Source organism: Peromyscus eremicus, chromosome 8a (assembly GCF_949786415.1).
Source record: "Peromyscus eremicus chromosome 8a, PerEre_H2_v1, whole genome shotgun sequence".
NCBI lineage: Eukaryota > Metazoa > Chordata > Mammalia > Rodentia > Cricetidae > Peromyscus > Peromyscus eremicus.
In genome coordinates, this window is record NC_081423.1 from 41,791,912 (window position 1) to 41,810,081 (window position 18,170).

Below are 18,170 nucleotides of genomic sequence, written 5' to 3' on the forward strand. Positions count from 1 at the left end.
TATGTTAGGCATGTTTTCAAGATCATACAGAGATATATTTTAGATAAATAAATAGTCTTCAAGCACTTCAAAGACCTATAGAATATGGCATTTTAAATGTTTTGTTAACCTAGGGCTTTTCATGACAATGAGACACATCTGCTCCTGGGAGCACCAATTTACTTCATAAAAGGATGATAGGCATTGAAGAAACTCCATAGGAGTTTGCTTTCATTGTGGCAAGATTAGCCATTTGGGTAAGAAACTGTTTTTGCTTTGACCGCTTGACTATGTGCTGTGCAGGCTGGACACACAGGACCCACATGACCCACCGGAAAGTGACTGTTGAACTTTGCCAAAACAAGGTGGGACAGTCCTTCAAATTTCCTGCTTCACTGAAAGTCTGCAGATACTCAAGGCTTGTAGGCTGGAGATGGATGCCCCAGCATTGCAGAGGAACTTTGGGTGACTGTCCAGGCAGGCAAATGTCTCTGTTGTTAGGCAATATTAATTCCTTCTGGGGTCTTTGATGGAGTTAAAGACTAAATAATTAGAGTTTCAGTTTTTCTTAGTTATGATAGAAAGTAAGTTAGGTATAAAACTTTGGACTCACTCTGATAAGATACTGCAGTATTTTCTCTGAATGTGATAAATACAAATGGACTGAATATTTATTGTAAATGTAATTCTTACTTGATAACCATTTTTGTTGTATGTAGTTTTACTATGTGAAAGTTAAAACCTTTCATTTTTATTTAGACAAAAAGTGGGAAATGTAGACTATTATTTTAAGATGTGTTACATTTGTTGATGCTGTGGAACATTTGTTTAATGATGCAAAGATGTGTTACATTCTTTTATGTTACATTTGTTTAACTCTGTGAAGCTGTGTGACTGTGCCTGTCTAAAACACCTGATTGGTCTAATAAAGAACTGGAAGTTCAATAGCAAAACAGGAGAAAGGATAGGCAGGGCTGGCAGGCAGAGAGAATACATAGAAGTAGAAAAAGAAGTATCAGGAAGCAAGAGAGATCGAAGAGTGAGAAAAGAAGGGGCCAGCCACCCAGCCAGACACAGAGTAAGAAGGAAAGAAAAGGTATACAGAAACAGAGAAAGATAAAAGCCCAGAGGCAAAAGATAGATGGGATAATTTAAGAAAAGCTGGCTGGAAAAAAGCCAAGCTAAGACCGAGCACTCATAAGGAATAATAAGATCTGTGTGGTTTATTTGGGAGCTGGGTGGCAGGCCCCCCAAAGAGCAAAAGAGTGAATAAAACAACCATCAACAGGGCAACTTAGCTGTCCTTGATGTACTTTTATCCTCTTGACTATTGGGAGGCTGAGCCAGGAAGACAGGGCGTTCAAAGTCAGACTCGATGGCAGAGTGAGTTCAAAACCAGCCTGGACTGCAGAGTGAATTCAAGCCCACCCTAGGCAAATTTAATAGAACCCTGTCTCAAAATAAAAGATAAAAAGAGGACTGGGGATGTTCCTCAGTGGTAGGACTTGCCTGGCTTATGTGAGGCTCTGGGTTCGATCCACACTACAAAACAGTGCAAACTTCAATCACCTCTAATGTTAGTTAGGATGGTGTAAATGCTGCATTATATAAAATGATAATATTTATCAAACAAAGCTGGTGGAAGAAGGAACAGAAAAAAATAGAAAAGGAGCTGCTGGGTCTCGGAGGAAGTGACAGTCACTGGACTTGTTGCTGTCACCAGGAGTGGTTCTTTTTGGCTGCTGGATCTGGGCCAGCCCAGGAGATAACACCCCCCAGGGCCTGCTCCCCTGCTCATGGGTTTCCTTCCTTCTGTGCAGACCGCTAGGGCAATAGGAGCTGCTGCCACCGGCCAGGGCCATGGCCACCGCGCCCGGGGAGCGCCTGCGAGAGGAGGCGCGGTGCTCCGTGTGCCTGGACTTCCTGCAGGAGCCCATAAGTGTGGATTGCGGCCACAGCTTCTGCCTGCGGTGCATCTCCGAGTTTTGCGAGAAGTCAGACAGCGCGCAGGGCGGCGTCTACGCCTGTCCCCAGTGCAGGAGTCCCTTCAGGCCCGCCAGCTTCAGGCCCAATCGGCAGCTGGCCAGTCTGGTGGACAGCGTGAGGCAGCTGGGGTTGGGTACAGGACACCCCGGGACGCGCCAGTGCACGCGGCACGGCGAGGACCTGAGCCGCTTCTGCGAGGAGGACCAGACGATGATATGTTGGGTCTGTGACACTAGCCCCGAACACCGGAGCCACCACACTGAACCGCTGCAGGAGGCTGCCAGCCGCTACCAGGTGAGACGTAGCTCAGGTCCCCGTGTGGAAAATGGGAAGACACTGGTGCAGGCTGAGCTGGGAATGTGAAGGGACATATTCCAAGCAGATCCAAAAGGTGCTACCGAGTCTCTTAAGTAACTCCCAAGCGCCTCCCTTCCCTGGTCTCCTCCCCATCCTTACTAGCTCACACTCCCCGAAGCTGCGGTGGCTTTTGCCCCTGGGAAGGGCTTTTGCTAAGTCCAGCCTCTGATCACAACGGGGCTCGCGCAGCGGGTGGCTCGCCCCTGCTGAGAGCACAGATGCCCTGTCTATAAAGGGGCTCCCTAGTGCTTCTAGCCTTAGCATGTATTACCCCGGCAACCGCAACCGCAGAAGGCTGCTCTCTTATCTTCCTTCACATTTGCCGGACTCGTTTTAAGTACATTTAAGTTTCCATCTTCCTGAACAACCGTTACCAGGGATGCCAGTGTGGTCTTCCTTCCGTTGGCAAGCTTAACCACCCTGTTGTAAGGAGCACTCGCTTTCTTAAGGTGTTTGCTAGTTTGTTTTCTCTAAAATTAAAAATCGGGGTATTTTCCTCAACTCGTTGGAAATATCCCTCATGATTTTACCGCTTGCTTCCTCTTGATTTTATAAAAATTCAGGCATGGGGTATTTTTTAAAATCAGATTTTAAAATTATGATCCTACCTGCTTACGTCCTGAAAACGTCACACAGAGCTTGGCTAGTGAGATGTGTCTGTTACTGTTTTCAATAAATATTCTGTGGGGGGGGGGTTGTTTTTTTTTTCTTTAATTAAATGCCAAATAAATACCATCTAGACCTCTCAGCCAATCAGCGGCAGCTGCCTAAGGCGTGCCCAGCTCTTATCCTAACCAAACACAGATCCCGCAGATTCCGCCCTGTCACTGCTGTCCCCAGGCCTGCCCTGCTGTTTGTCACCTCCTTGGTGTGGCTCGTGGTTTCTTTGAGCTGACAGAGCAAAATGTTCCAACAGCAAAGCAAATCCCACCGCAGCCTGGTCCGTCAGGCACCAGCACGAGTTCCAAGGCTGTTTTATACGCACGTTCCACACAGCGCTATCGTGACCCCTTTCAAGCGTGAACCACGTGTATGTAGGATTTATTGAGTAACTTTTATGGCGGGGCCCTGTATGTTTTCCTTCCCAAAGCGTATTTGTGTATGTGTTCTCTGTAATCAAGCACACACACGCGCCTCCCTGCGGGGTCCTATTGCTGGAAGGAGGTAGTGTCTCTTGCACCCTCCCCACTCCCTGGGTAGGGGGCGCTTGCTGGCAACATGGCAATCTGAGTTTGATCCCTAAACCCACGTGATGGAAGGATAACTGGCTCCTGCGAGTAGTCTCTGACCTCAGTTTGTGTCTCTGGCACTCTTGTGGGGGCACACACACACACACTTACACATATACACTAAAAAATGTAAAAGGAAATAAGCTCTTAAGTAATAAATAAGAAATATCATCATACCTCAGTCTGTCAGCAGTAGATGGCAATTCTACTACATCATAGTTTTTTTTTTTCCAAATTGGCATTATATTTTATACGACTGTGTATCATGTATATATTTATACAGCTATTTATCAAAATGCAACCATTTATCCTCATAATTGTATTTCTAACCTTTAAGTATACCACAGCACCTTATTTGTATTCTATTGTTACTTTTCACCTCACATTTTAACATTTTGTTTTACTATTGGAAAGAGTGACATAATGAGAAACTTTTAGGCGCATCTCGGTGTCTGGCACCGGACAAGGTGTCTGCTGAGTTTAGTGAGTACTGAGTTAGGTCAGTGAGGGACTCCCAGGCTGCTCTTTGTACTTTACATCTAAGTAAACCAAAGGCCCGAGAGGGTGCATCTACAGTGATCCCGTGTTGTCTTCCCAACAGAGGATGCTCCAAGCCGCTTTGGAACTTGTGAGGAAGGAAATGGAGGAGACTCTGATGCAGGAGACCAACGTGGGGAAGAAGACCGTCATTTGGAAGGTGCGGACAGAACTGTGGCTTCAGGGAGCTTTCAGGCCAAGGGTGTGAGACATTCTGCCATCACACTCTCTCACACTCATGTTCTGACTCCCCCATCTCCTCCAGAAAGCACCACAGTGCCCTCCTGGGTCACTTTTCAATCCTGTTGATATGACCTGACTTATAAGTAAGTCGCTTTGCCCTCTGAATCTTACTGTCAAACTCACTGCTATAAGTCAGTCACCTCAATCCATGATTCACAATCAGAACTGTGAGATGAATGAAAATCAACGCTATACAACATGTGTAACAGAGTACAGAGAACAGCAACCACCCTATACACAGAAGGACAGTCAGCCGTCTGCAGTCGTGTATCCATGCATTCCTCTTCTGCACCTCACCCAGCCCTTTTTCTTCATTATACATCTTATTTGCACACTTGTGGAGGCAGCCTTTCTGAGCCTGGATTATCTCCAGTTGAGCCACAGATTGAAGCACGCTGCCGCCACCTACTGGGCAGAGTCAGGAACTCTGCGGAACACTGTGGCAGGGGTGTCCAACCTTTTGACACTGAGACAGACATAACACTGTCATCTGCAAATGTATTGGGCTGCATTCAAAGCTGTCCCCAGCACACACTCAGTTGGCCCATGGACTGTGGGCTGGACACACCTACTACAGTGTATAACATTCTCCCCACACCTGTGACACAGCTGTCTGGTCAGACTCTCAATGGTGTCAGACTGCGAAACTTAGAAATCATGGGCATATTACGTATGCAATGTGTTGTGTGATATCCAAGATATATTCTTATTTTTCTCCTTCTACAAATAACATTTTCTATTCTTTTTTGTATTGTTCTAGATCTTTCCTTCTTGTTTTTGTTGAAAGTACAGTCTTTATAGATAATTTCTCCCGTAAAAACTGGGTTTTTTTTTTTTCCCTACATTTTTCTTCTGGGATAAGTCTTATTCCATTCAAATCACGGTGTCCAATATAGGTGAAGTTAAACATTGCTTCTCAAATTAATAATATCCAGGCTTATAATCCAAGTCACTTGCTCTTGATTTTGGCCTGCCCGTGGACCTTGGCAATCAGAGTCCCATATCCAAGACCTGGGTCCTCACATCTAGACCCCAAAATGGCTATGCTGACATAGATGTGATGCTAAGATTTCTGTTAAGACAAGTGCTCCTGCATGGTTTACAGTCAGTAACGTGTCCACAGGAGACACAGTCAACAAAGGAGATTTGATAAATATAATCATAAGTTCTAGAGGGTCCTTCTTCCTTTTGTAACTTTCACATGCAGAAGGGTGGGATGAAGGAAGATGGACTGCAAAAATCTCTCCTCACCATTGCCTCTCGTGCCCCTGGTTCGACCCACTGTAACCCCACAGCTACGTTCTCAGTCTGGCTCAACAGTAGCATCACCTCCCACATCGGGGAGTGTTGTGGGTATTTAACAGGAGCCTCACCTTTCAGAAGTCAGGGCATGAAATTTTAATTTATTTGATTTTAGAAAGTGGCCATGACCATGTGAATGTAGTGATTTAGAAAATGGTGAAAAGAGAGGGGATGAAAATTGGAGGAAGTTGTTGTTTTAAGAGAGAGAACTGTTAATGCAGCTGGTTCTTTAAAAAAAAAAAAAAAAAGTATCCTGTCCTTCAGTGAAACCAGGAAATTATGAACATTAGGAACAGCAGAGAATGTAGGAGGTAGATGCTCTGGAGGATAATTTGCCTCTTACCCTTGCTTTACATCTGGTTTCCTAAATACTGATTTTGCAAGAACCAAACTGAGATACAGTAACCCATAATAAAATCTATTCCTTGGACCTCTTTAGGAGTTGTAGACATTAAAGGTGGAAACCAGGATAATAATCTGAATCTAATGTGCAAGCCAGTGCCCGAGGGACACTTAGCTTGTTTTTGGCTGTACAGAAAATGTTAGCCACCATTACCTTGTAGTAAAGAACATTTAGAGCCTGGGGTTCAGGGCCTAAAGTGCTTGTCGTGCGACCATGCAGACCTGAATTTGGATCCCCAGCACTCACATCAAAAGTCTGAGGTGGTGATGTATTCTTGTGACCTTGATGTTGGGGTAGGGGGTGGGCAAAGACGGGCAGATTCCTGGGGGTTGTTGGCCAGCCTAGCCTAAACAGTGAGCACAGGGCTCAGGGAGAAAGCCTGTCCTTAAAAATGAGGTGGAGGTGGAGAACACTAGAGGGAGATACTTAATGTAAATTTCTGGCCTCTGCATATGCACCCACAGGTGAACACACCTCTACACACACACACACACACACACACACACACACACATATGCACGCGTGCACGCACACGCGCACACACACACACAGCACTAAAGAGACTGTTTTTACTCTCAAGCTTTGCACAGTTACAAATCCAGGTTTCTGTAATCTCTCTCTTGTTGTTTCTAGTAGATACAGTGTCTGGTAGAATAAACAGTAACTAGTATTGTGTGATGACTGGACACTGTTCATAGCTGGACCAATCGTCACTGACCTCCCACCCCACCCCACATTTCTGTCCTATTTTACATATGATACTGAAGCTTGTATCTAGAAATGCTTGCCTTCAAATCCACGTCTAATTGAGATCCCGGGTCCAGTAGCCTTTCTCAGACTGGTGCTGTCCTTCCCCCCAGCCCCCATACCAATGGTTCTGGCCCCTGCATACTGTTAGAACACAGCCAACAGTCAGTTCGAGGGAAAAGCAGAGATGACTCTGGGCATGCGTCCCCAGCTCGGCTGCCCTACATTTGAAAGCAGGAGTCCCCAATTGATGCCTCAAAACATCCTCCATGACCCAGCCTGCTGTGTCTCCCCAGGAGAAAGTAGAGACGCAGAGACAGCGTTTCAGGCTGGAGTTCGAGAAACACCGGGGTTTTCTGGCCCAGGAGGAACAGCTGCAGCTGAGGCGGCTGGAAGAGGAGGAGCGAGCAACCCTGCAGAGGCTGCGAGACAGTCGGAACAGGCTGGTCCAACAGAACAAGGCCCTGAAGGAGCTGGCTGAAGAGCTGCAGGAGAGGAGCCAGCGGCCAGCCCTGGGGCTGCTGGAGGTGAGGCAAGGGAGTGGGGATGGGGGTGGGGGGAATTGGGGGGGGGGAGACAGATGTGAGGCTAAAGGGCAGAGGTGAGATCTTGTCATCTGGATACCAGCACCTAGCCATGCTTGGCATGCTTGCTCTCAGTAGACGAACTTAGAACTGATGCAGAAGGCATGAGAATCTGAGGGGAACCTTAGAGAGCCAGGTAGCTCACACTAACATAAAAACTTAATGACGCACACTAAACAACTGAGTGTTTACAAAAAGTTATATGTTGACTAGATTTTAGGTAATTCATATAAATATATAAATACATACACACAGATATATATATATATGTACATATGTATATATTTCTTTTAAAAGAGAAAGTGCTGCCAGATATTAATGGCTTCCTTTCTTATCAGTGTAGATCAAATGATCAGTGTTGGTGTGATGGATCAAAGAATTAGACATTTGGTATTCCCTTGCAAAGGCATTAAGGGTGACATTTGTGTGTGTTTACCTCAAATAAATTCTTCAGATAATTGATGCCTTCCCCCTAGTTCTATCTTCATTAAGTACAGGGTGTAACTCTACCAAAAGAGCCAATTGGCAGAATTGTCTATTCTGAAAACAGCTAAACTGATGGATTTTGGGGGAACAGATGTAAACTGTGTGCAGCATGGTTCTGTTCCGATGGTGACTGATCTTGTCACCTAGACGTTTGATTGTTTAAAGCCTTTTTCCTGTAAAGAGCAGGGGTTCATTTCCCCTGAAGTTTCATCTTAGATGTTAGTAACTTTGAGATATTTCTACTGACATCTTTACTGTGCATCCAGCCTGACTTCAGAAAGAAGTCAGAGACCTGACTCATCCCTGTGTGTCTTTCCTTTCCAGGGAGTCAGAGGAGTCTTGACCCGGTATGTCTCACTTCTGAATCAGTGTGGGGTGGCTGGTGCGGGGGAGATAGTGCTGACCACGCTGACACCTGTGGGCTCTGCATACTTCCAGAAGCAAAGCTGTCTCACGGCTGGAACCAGAGGCCATCCCCTTGGAGCTGAAGACGGTGTGCCGCATCCCCGGGATGAGGGAGATGCTGAAGAAATTCCAAGGTAGGCGTCCGGTCCACCGTGCTCCCTTTCACAACAAGAGGGAGAGGCAGGAACAGGTCAAAGGAAGTTAGTTTGGGCCAGAAATGGGGAAAGAAAAACCTCCCAATCTCCCTCTGTGTCACCTGTAAAAGTCTCACAATGTGTAGAAAACATAAACTAAGACTAAGGTGTGCGCACGTGCGCACAGACTCAGCTGTTAGATGCATCTTCTCCTCTCTGGCTCCCAGGCTTCTGTCCTGTTCTTATCCGAAGCATGGCTGCCAGATGCATCTTCTCCTCTCTGGCTCCCAGGCTTCTGTCCTGTTCTTACCCGAAGCATGGCTGCATTTGTAGACAGAACCTTGATGTCTGGGCCAGGCTCTCAGTGCAGCTGACTCCGTGGATATCACGCAGTGGTAACAATCAGAGCCCCAAATCCTAGAGGTAAAAGTCAGCCACGACTTATTTGAGAGCATGCTATCATGAGTGGTCTGTGGGTCCCAGAGCTTCACCTCTGCCTTGGTGCTTGTCATCAGGGATAAGGACAAATAAAGCAAAAATTATCTTTTCTTCCCCCTGTTCTCTTACTGACTCCAGAGCCTTTGGTCACCAAAATGTGTTAGACTCTTCCCTCCAACACTTAACCAGTGCCCCAGTGGGTTCCCCAACTAGAAATCTAACCCAATTCCCTTTCTGACAAGATCAGCCCAGAGATGGAATCAGGCTGACAGTCCACCCCACAAGACCGACAACCCCCTTCCATGTAGGTTGTGGCCTCCATTTTAAACGGCTTTGTTTTTTGTTTTTTGTTTTTTGAGTTTTTGGGTTTTTTTTGTAAGCATACAAAGTATGACTTTCTTTCTTCTAAAAGTGATTTCTATTCTTATTTTCCATATGAGTTGTTTGGCCTGCACCATGTGTGTGCAGTGCCCTTAGAGACCAGAAGAGGACATCAGATCTCCTGCACCTGGAGTTATAGACGGTCATGAGACACAATGTGGGTGCTGAGAACAAAACCCCAGATTCTCTACGAGAGCACCCTGTGCTCTTAACCACTGAGCCATCTTTCTGTCCCCATGAATGGGTTCCTTATGACATTTTCATACATGTGCATCATTGTACTTTGCTCATACTCAACCCCATCACCCTCTATGGCCCCCTTACCTCCTGTCTGTCTCTGTCCCTCACTCAAATACCACTTTGTTTTTGCTTTTATGTCCTATATCTGGATAGATGATAGATATTTCCCATTACTACTTTCATAGCTCTAGGTCTTCTATTAAGGTCTTTAATTTATTTTGAGTTAATTTTTGTGTTAGCTGAATGATAACAGTCTAGCTTCATTCTTATGCATGGGAATATGATATCCAGTTTCCCAACAACACTTGCTGAAGACTCTTTTTTTCCCCCAATGCTCAATTCTGGCATTTTTGTTGAGATTCATTTGGTTGTAGCTGTGTGGTTTTACACCTGGGTCCTCTCTTCTGTTCCACTGCTCTACAAATCTGGTTTTGTATCAACACTAGACTGATTTTGTCACTATGGCTCTGTGGTAAAATTTGAGACCAGGTATTATGACACTTGCTCTTTCTGCTCAGGATTGCTTTGAGATCTCTGGGTCCTATGTGCTTCCATATGAATTTTAGGATTGATTTTCCTCTTTCTAAGACTTCTATTGGATTTTTTAAAATTTAAATACAATCCTTTATTTATTCTTTGACAATTTCTTTTTTTCCAGTGTCAACTATTTTTTTATAATTTAATTTAATTTTACATATCAGCCATGATTCCCTTGTCCTCCCCCCCCCACCTTCCCCCCAGCCCACCCCCCCATTCCCATCTCGTCCAGGGCAAAGACTCCCCTGGGGTTTGAGTTCAACCTGGTAGATTCAGTTCAGGCAGGTCCAGTCCCCTCCTCCCAGGCTGAGCTAAGTGTCCCTGCATAAGTCCCAGGTTCCAAACAGCCAGCTCATGCACTGAGGACAGGTTCCAGTCCCACTGCCTGGATGTCTCCCAAACAGATCAAGCTAATCAACTGTCTTACTTATCCAGAGGGCCTGATCCAGTTGGGGGCTCCTCAGCTATTGGTTCATAGTTCATGTGTTTCCATTCATTTGGCTATTTGTCTATTGGAATTTTGATGGGGATCATTGTAATCTGCAGGCTGTTTTAAGTAGCATAACAATTTCATAATAATAATTCTGCCAGTCTGTGGACAGGGAAGTCTTTCTGTCTTCTAGTAGTGTCTTTTTTTTTTTTTTTTTTTTTGGTTTTTCGAGACAGAGTTTCTCTGTGTAGCTTTGCGCCTTTCCCTGAACTCACTTTGGAGACCAGGCTGGCCTCGAACTCACAGAGATCCGCCTGGCTCTGCCTCCCGAGTGCTGGGATTAAAGGCATGCGCCACCACCACCCGGCCTGGTAGTGTCTTTTGATTTCTTCCCTCAGTGCGTTAACGTTTTCTTTATAGATTTATAGAAGCTCTTCCCTCCCAGGGTAGGTCCATTCCTTTAGTTTTGGGAGGACTTTTATTGTTATTTTTTGTTTTATTTTGGCTTTTTAGAAGTTATCTTTCTCTCTCATCAAGATCATTGTTGTAGATAGAGAAGATACTGATATTTGATGTATGTTTTGTAGTCCACTGTTTTGCTGAAAGTGTTTATCATGTCTAAAGTTTTCTGGTGAAGTCCTGAGAATCTTTTAAGTATATAATTGTACATACATCTGTAAGTAGGAAAATTTTAATTTCTTTCTTCAACTTTGTTCTCTTATGTCTTTATCTTGCCTTATTGCTCTGGCTAAGACTTCAAGCACTACACAGTGAGGGCTGTGTGTTTTCTTGTCTCATCCCTGACTTTAAAGGAAATGCTATGTTTATCTTCTATACCCTTTATTATGTTGAGGTATCATGAAGGGATGGATATTTGGCATCATTAAAGGTCTTTTCTGTATCTGTTGAAATGATCATGTGATTTCTGCCCTTAGGTTTATTTATGTGCTAGTGTCTTAGTTGAGGTTACTATTGCTGTGACCAAATTCATAGCCAAAAGCAAGTTGGGGAGGAAAGAGTTTATTCAGCTTATGCTTCCCCATCACAGTTCACCATCAAAAGAAATCAGGACAGAAACTCAGGCAGGACAGGAACCTGGAGACAGCAGCTGATGCAGAGGTCATGGGGGGTGTTGCTTACTGGCTTGCTCAGTCTGCTTTCTTATAGAACTCAGAACTACCAGCCCAGGGATGGCACCATCCACAATGGGCTGGACCCTCCCCCATCAACCACTAATTAAGAAAATGCCTTACAACCGAATCTTTCGGAGGCATTTTCTCAATTGCAGTTCCCTCCTTTCAAATAACTCTAGCTTGTGTCAGGTTGATATTAACACCAGCCAGCACAGCTGGGTTACTCAATACTGATTTGTGTACATTGAACCATCTTTTCATAGCTAGAATGAACCAACATGGCAATGGAATATGGCATTCTTAATATGTTCTTAAATTTGGTTTGGAAGTATTTACTGAAATTTTCTGCATCCATTTTTATCAGAGAAATTTGTAATTTTCCGTTGTGCCCTTCTCTGGGTTTGGTATTAGGGTGATACTGGCTCCATAGAATGAGTTTGGTAGCATCCTTTCCCTTTCTATTTGTAGAACTGTTTGGGGAGTATAGTGTCGGCTCGTCTTTAAACAGCTGGTAGGATGACAGTGCAGTGGACTGGTCCTGGCCTGTACTTCTGACTGATCAGCTGTCAGGAGGGTGTCTTCGGACTCCCCTTCTCAGGGTCAATTAATACAACTAATTTGCAGACCTGCTTACAAAACACAGGGGAACACCACTTGGCCATTTATTGTGAAGGAGTTTCGGAGGATACAGAGGGACAGGCGGACAGAAATGATGAATAGGGAGCAAGGAGAAGAGGTTCAGCTTCTGCTCCATCCCTACCCCTTCCCACACCGAACTCCTCCTTCCAGGAATCTCTATGTAGTTAGTGGCCTGGAGGCCACACATTCCGGTATCTTCCTTTTTATTAGTTTTTCCTTTGCACACAAAGCAGTGGGTTTAACCGTGTCATTGGGCAATAGAAGTCCCACTGTGTCCAGCAGAGTTCTGTGAGGCCCAAATCAAGGCTTTTGCCAGGCTCAGTTTTTCTGGATGAGAGAAATGAGAAACTGTTTGAGTGTTCTTAGTAGTGCCTGAGTTTTCGTCAGCTGGAACGGAAGCTCAGTGGTACTATGCGAGGCCCTACGGTCCATCCTCAGCACAGCAGAATAAACGAAGAAAGGGAGAAAAGGAGAGAGGGAGGAAAGGAGGGAGGGAGAAAAGGGGAGAGAGAGATAAAGTTTTGCTAGATCTTTCTGCTCATTCTCACGCTTGGCCAAACTCCACAGTGGACGTGAAGCTGGATCCCGCCACTGCGCACCCCAGCCTGCTCCTGACCGCCGACCTACGCAGTGTGCAGGACGCAGAGGTCTGGAGGGACGTCCCAAGCAACCCTGAACGCTTTGATACCTGGCCCTGCATCCTGGGCCTGCAGGGCTTCTCCTCCGGAAGACACTACTGGGAAGTCATCGTGGGGGAAAGGGCAGAGTGGGGGCTAGGGGTGTGCCAAGACTCGCTGCCCAGAAAGGGGGAAACCACACCATCGCCAGAGAACGGCGTCTGGGCCATGTGGCTGCTGAGGGGAAGCGAGTACATGGTCCTGGCCTCTCCTCGGTGCCTGTGCTCCAAGATGAGCGACCTCGCCGCATCGGATCTTTCTGGACTACGAAGCAGGCGAAATCTCCTTCTACAACATCACAAACGGTCTTACATCTACACGTTCAGCCATCTCTTCTCCGGCATTCTCAGGCCCTACTTTTTTGTCTGTGACACGACCCCTCTTATCTTGCCACCCATGGCCGAAGCAGGGCCTGGAAACTGGGCCCCCAGGGGTCTCCTTGATCTCGCTGCTGCTGTTAGAAGTGAGGAATACTGAAACCATCCGGAAGTGCTGTGCTTCACAGGGGTCCTGGATGGATGGGGAGCATGGCTGTGCCGTGCTTCAACAAGCCACACTAATGCCAGCTCGGCAGGCCTGTTCTGTGGAAACTCTCCCGTGGGGGCTAAGGAGTGGATCCCGGGTGGTTCACTTGCTGAGGAACCATGTGCAGTGAATGATTTGGAAAAGGCAGCAGGCTCATCGAACCCCGCTGCCAGATGTCTCGTCTTCCCTGGTGCATTTTCACAGTAATAAGCTAGAATTAAATGAGATTGTCCTTTCATCCTCAACATGCCGTATAATGGGATGTAGGAGTATCAATTCTACTTGTTTCTGTTTGTTTTGTTTTTGAGACACAGTCTTCCTGTCTAACTAAGGCTCTCCCCCCAACTCTCGCCTCAGTGTCCTGGACACAGGTGTGTGCCACAATGTTTGGCTGAGAAATGAGATTGCTTCAAAATCAGCTGATATTATTCCAGTGAGACCCGTAATTCTGAATCTTTTCTGCTTTTCCTTTCTCGATTTCATTCTCTCTCTCTCTCTTGTTGGATGTGTCATCCTACTTAGTCTACAGTTCCTTCTAGATTAATAGGTTCAGAATCATTCCTTTCTACGTTTGTATTTCCTAACACTACAGTCGATTACTTTCCATCTTTTCTGTTTTTTTTTAAAGATTTTATTTTTATGTGTATATGCATATATGCCTGTGTGTGTGTGTGTGTGTGTGTGTGCTACATCAGTGCAAGTGCCAGCAGAGGCCAGAAGAGGGTGTCAGATCCCTGCAGCTGGGATTACCAGCAGTTGTGAGCTGCCCAACATGGGTGCTGGGAACGGAACTCCAGGCCTCTGGAGCAGCAAGAAGTTTTAACCACTGAGCCATCTTTCCAGTTCCTGTCTCCTTTATTTTAGAACTGAGCCATTTTTTCCAGTCCCCAAACTCTTTATTTTAGAACCAGTTCTCAATTATTTTGAAGTTCATTACTCTAAGTCCAATATCACTGATTCCTAGACCTCCCCTTTTGTCTTTGGATTCACTGTTTATTTTAAAATATTTTAAGTGTTTGTTTTTTTAAGATTTGCTTATTTTATGTGTGTGGATATTCTGCTCCCGTGTGTGCTTGTGCACCATGTGTGTGCAGTGCCCGAGGAGGTCAGAAGAGGAATTCAGATCTCCTTGAGCTGGAGTTGTGAACAGTGGTAAGCCACCATGTGGCTTCTGGGAACCAACCCTGGTCCTCTGTAAGTAGCAAGTGCTCTTAACTGCTGAGCAATCTCTCTAGGCCCTGGGTTAATTGTTTTTAAAGGAAGCCTGTGCTCTGGCATTGGTGGTGGTGCATGCCTGTAATCCTAGCACCAGGGAGGCAGAGGCAGGACTTTGAGGCTAGTGTGGGCTCCATAGCAAGATTCAACCTCAAAAAAAAAAAAAAAAAAAAAAAAAGTCAGAGACTGTAGCTTAGTTGTAAAGCACTTGGCTGTCTTGTTCAACACCCTGAGCTCAACCCTCAGTACCTAAACAGGCAGGAATTTCTCAGAAGTTTGGATTTTTTTCTTTCAGGAGCTACTAATGACTAGGTGGGAACTGGCTTGAAAGCTTACTGTCCATTCAAGCTCTGTCCACTCACAGGGACAAATCTCTCTGGAAGGAAACAGCATGCACTTTCTGCCTCTTCTCCTGACACTGGTCTTAAGACCTCAATAAATCATATCCTTTCTTGCCCAGACTCAGCTTCTGGGATGAATCCTAGAGCAGGGACACTGATGACACCCTCAAAGTTAATGGAGATTTGTGAGGTTATCATTGGCGAGTGGCCAGAATTTAACTCTTACTTAAATACTGTGTAAGGAGGGTGATGAGATGATAATGATATTTAACTTATTTTTCACCTCTATTCTCTGTCTTTCTAACAAAGCCCTTAAAGGCCAGTGAAGGCTCATTTGCTCTCACACCTCTCTGTATCTGTGTCTGGTAAATAAGTGTTAAATGTTAAAATGTCATGCTCTGAAATGACAGCCCTACAGGAGTTATTGACAAATCCAGTTTTCTTTATCTTAATATTCCACCAAAAAGTTCACCTTCCTCTTCAACTTTACTTTAAAATTCAAGATGTTTTCTTTTTCCATGGATATTTTTATGGCCCATAGTATTACTTTTAATCATGTTATTGATACGGCTTTCTTTCTAGATTTTTTTTAATTGGTCATACGCAGATACTTCTCTGCTCTGTCTCTCATTTACAGATAGGAAATGACAGGTCTTCACATGCCCCTGTGTATAGTTCACACACCATACAAGCCATCTCAGTGCATGATCTGGGTGGAACAGAGGGGCTTTAAGCCATCAATAGAGCCTGGATCAATGATTGGCCTGAAATGGCATTTCCCATGGGATCTCCAACCACTCACAGGGACATGGAAATCATCTTGTTGGGACTGAGACAATGGATACATCTGAGTCCCCAGGACCACCCTTCCTACCATGGAGACCCTAATTCCTGTCTCTGGTGTGTCCCCAAAACTCTGAGTTTTGCCATCTCACAGTGCCAACTAGCAAGATGTCAGTCACTATCCTAACATGAGTTATTAAAGAATTCTTCCTCTGTATTCTAAGATTTCAATCTTGCATCTCCTGCCTCGATCCTTCTCCTGCCTTTCCAATCCCTAAAATATTCTCAACATCCTCTCTGGAATTCTAACCCACTGGCTGTAAAGTCCTCTAAATGGACACCTGTTTCCCCTCTTTCCCCACCCTTTCTCCCAAACAACACCTTTTTATATTTAACCATTGATTTGAACTGTACAGGCATTTAAAACCCAGCCCGTTTAAAACTTAGTCCCAGACCCTACCACAGTACAATCACCCTCTAATTAAAAGCAGCAGAAAAGTCTCATATCTTGTACATGGCAGCATCTTTCCTTCAGTTGTTCAGACAAAGCAACTCCTTTACCGTGTTCTTGATCCCACTGTCCACCTCTAGCCCCTCGGCAGTGACGGTGTGGCTCTGCTTCTAAGGGGCTGAGAGTCCAGCCAGTCTTGATCCATGGCTGCGGCAATCTCAGCCCGCACTTTCACGCCCACCCTTCTGCATTACTGTACTCATCTCTCTGCGGTTTCCCAGCTGGTCCTTCCCCACCCGCATTCTTCTTCAGCACATCCCCTCAGACCCAGACAGGGCTGCCACTGCACTGACCCTCTCGGTAGAGTTAAAGTCCAGTGAAAACTTCACCCTTCAAGGTGAGCTCTTGGGCCCTCAAGATCTGAGCACGGTCCTTCCTCCAATTCTGTCTTCCTCCCTCATGAGTTCCTTTTCATTCTGTTCTAGAGACCTTGCCTCCATGGTGGATCTACGTCCAACCAAGTACTTCCCACCACAGGGCGTCTCCTACATCCAACCAAGTACTTCGAACCACAGGGCTTCTCCTTATATCAAACTAAGTACTTCTCACCACAGGGCCTCTCCTGTGTCCAACCAAGTACTTCCCACACAGGGCTTCTCCCCAACTGTGATTGCTGATTGCAACTCTCCTTTCCCAGTACCTCTTCAACTGTTTCCTCCTCTCTGATAAACCCACTCTAAGTCTTCTCACTGAAGACCTCCTCTTTCCACACCCCCAGAGAACACCTTCCAAGTTCCCCTTCGCCAGGCTCATGAGGCTTGCTTACCCCACATAGTACATATCAGTATATATCAGCTCCCAGTACACCATACTAAACTCTTATTTATGAAGTTTTATTTAATTACTAATTTATTTGTTCTTTGTGGTGTGATGTAAGCATCATGAAGAGAACAGGGTATTTATTGACAATGTGTTCCTAAGCATATCCCAGGATCTCAAACACTGGTTGCATGTGGTTATGGATGAATGCATATTTGTTGAATGAGTGGATGATTAACCTGGAAAGAGAATTAAAAGATACAACTAGAAATGTTTTACAAAATGCAATATATAGATACTATTTGTAACCAGTCAGCCACCATCCAATAAAGGTTAATGCCAAGTGCTAAATGTGTTAAGTCTATTTTAGGTACAGGAAAAGAAATCTAAGTAGAGAGCCAGCTTCGGAGAGATACAGGATTCCAGCGATGGGATAGTGCTGCGTTTTCAGGCATGGTTTCATTGACCTCTGCTGGGATTTGGGTCCCTGCATGTCACAATGACACTATTAGATTGTGCGTTGCCTCAGGACCCACAGGCCATGTGTCAGATGTTATACTGACTTGGAAGGTGGAGAACCTCCTAGGAACTTAGATTAAAACATTTCTATAAAGAAATTGACACCTGGGGCAAGGAGATGGCTCTGTGGTTGAGTGCCAGAACCCATGTAGAGGCCTTCATGGTGTCTGGGTCTCTCTTAGCGGTACAGCAGTACATTTCCTCATGGGATGTCTGGTACCTGCTCTCCTCCCCATCATCTCTATCTTACTGCACACCCCTCTTAGTACAGAATGGACTTTCTTCTAATCTGCAATATTACCATTTGCCACTTTCTCTTCCTTCATTCACATCACTCTGACAATTAGGAAACTCCCTTCTCTGTAAAGAATAATTACAAAGTCAACCCCCAACATTAGATTTGCTTGTCCTAAGCTATAACTCCCAAGCTGTGTCCACATATATTGATATCTATATTTCCAGAAGACTGGATGAGTTCTTTACAGAACTAATTTCATTAATATTTTCTTCTCCTCCAGTCTCACTCTCCTGAATCAAGTCACTAGTTTAATATATGAATTTCCCAAATAGGCAAATTTTCTCAGCATACTGAAAAGACCCAGAATCAGGAATGCTAGGGAAAGACAGAATTCAGCATTGGCCCTACCCAG

At 45.2% G+C, this 18,170-nt stretch overlaps 1 protein-coding gene across 1 annotated transcript; it reads left to right on the top strand.

The window, feature by feature from the left end:
• Positions 1-1,839: 1,839 nt before the first annotated feature.
• Positions 1,840-13,344, top strand: LOC131916056 (E3 ubiquitin-protein ligase TRIM58-like). The gene is given in 9 exon segments (XM_059269360.1): positions 1,840-2,259; positions 4,153-4,248; positions 7,080-7,310; positions 8,178-8,200; positions 8,292-8,392; positions 12,758-13,078; positions 13,081-13,119; positions 13,122-13,172; positions 13,175-13,344. Coding segments are annotated over 9 exon segments (1,452 nt in total).
• The last annotated feature ends 4,826 nt before the right edge of the window (positions 13,345-18,170 follow it).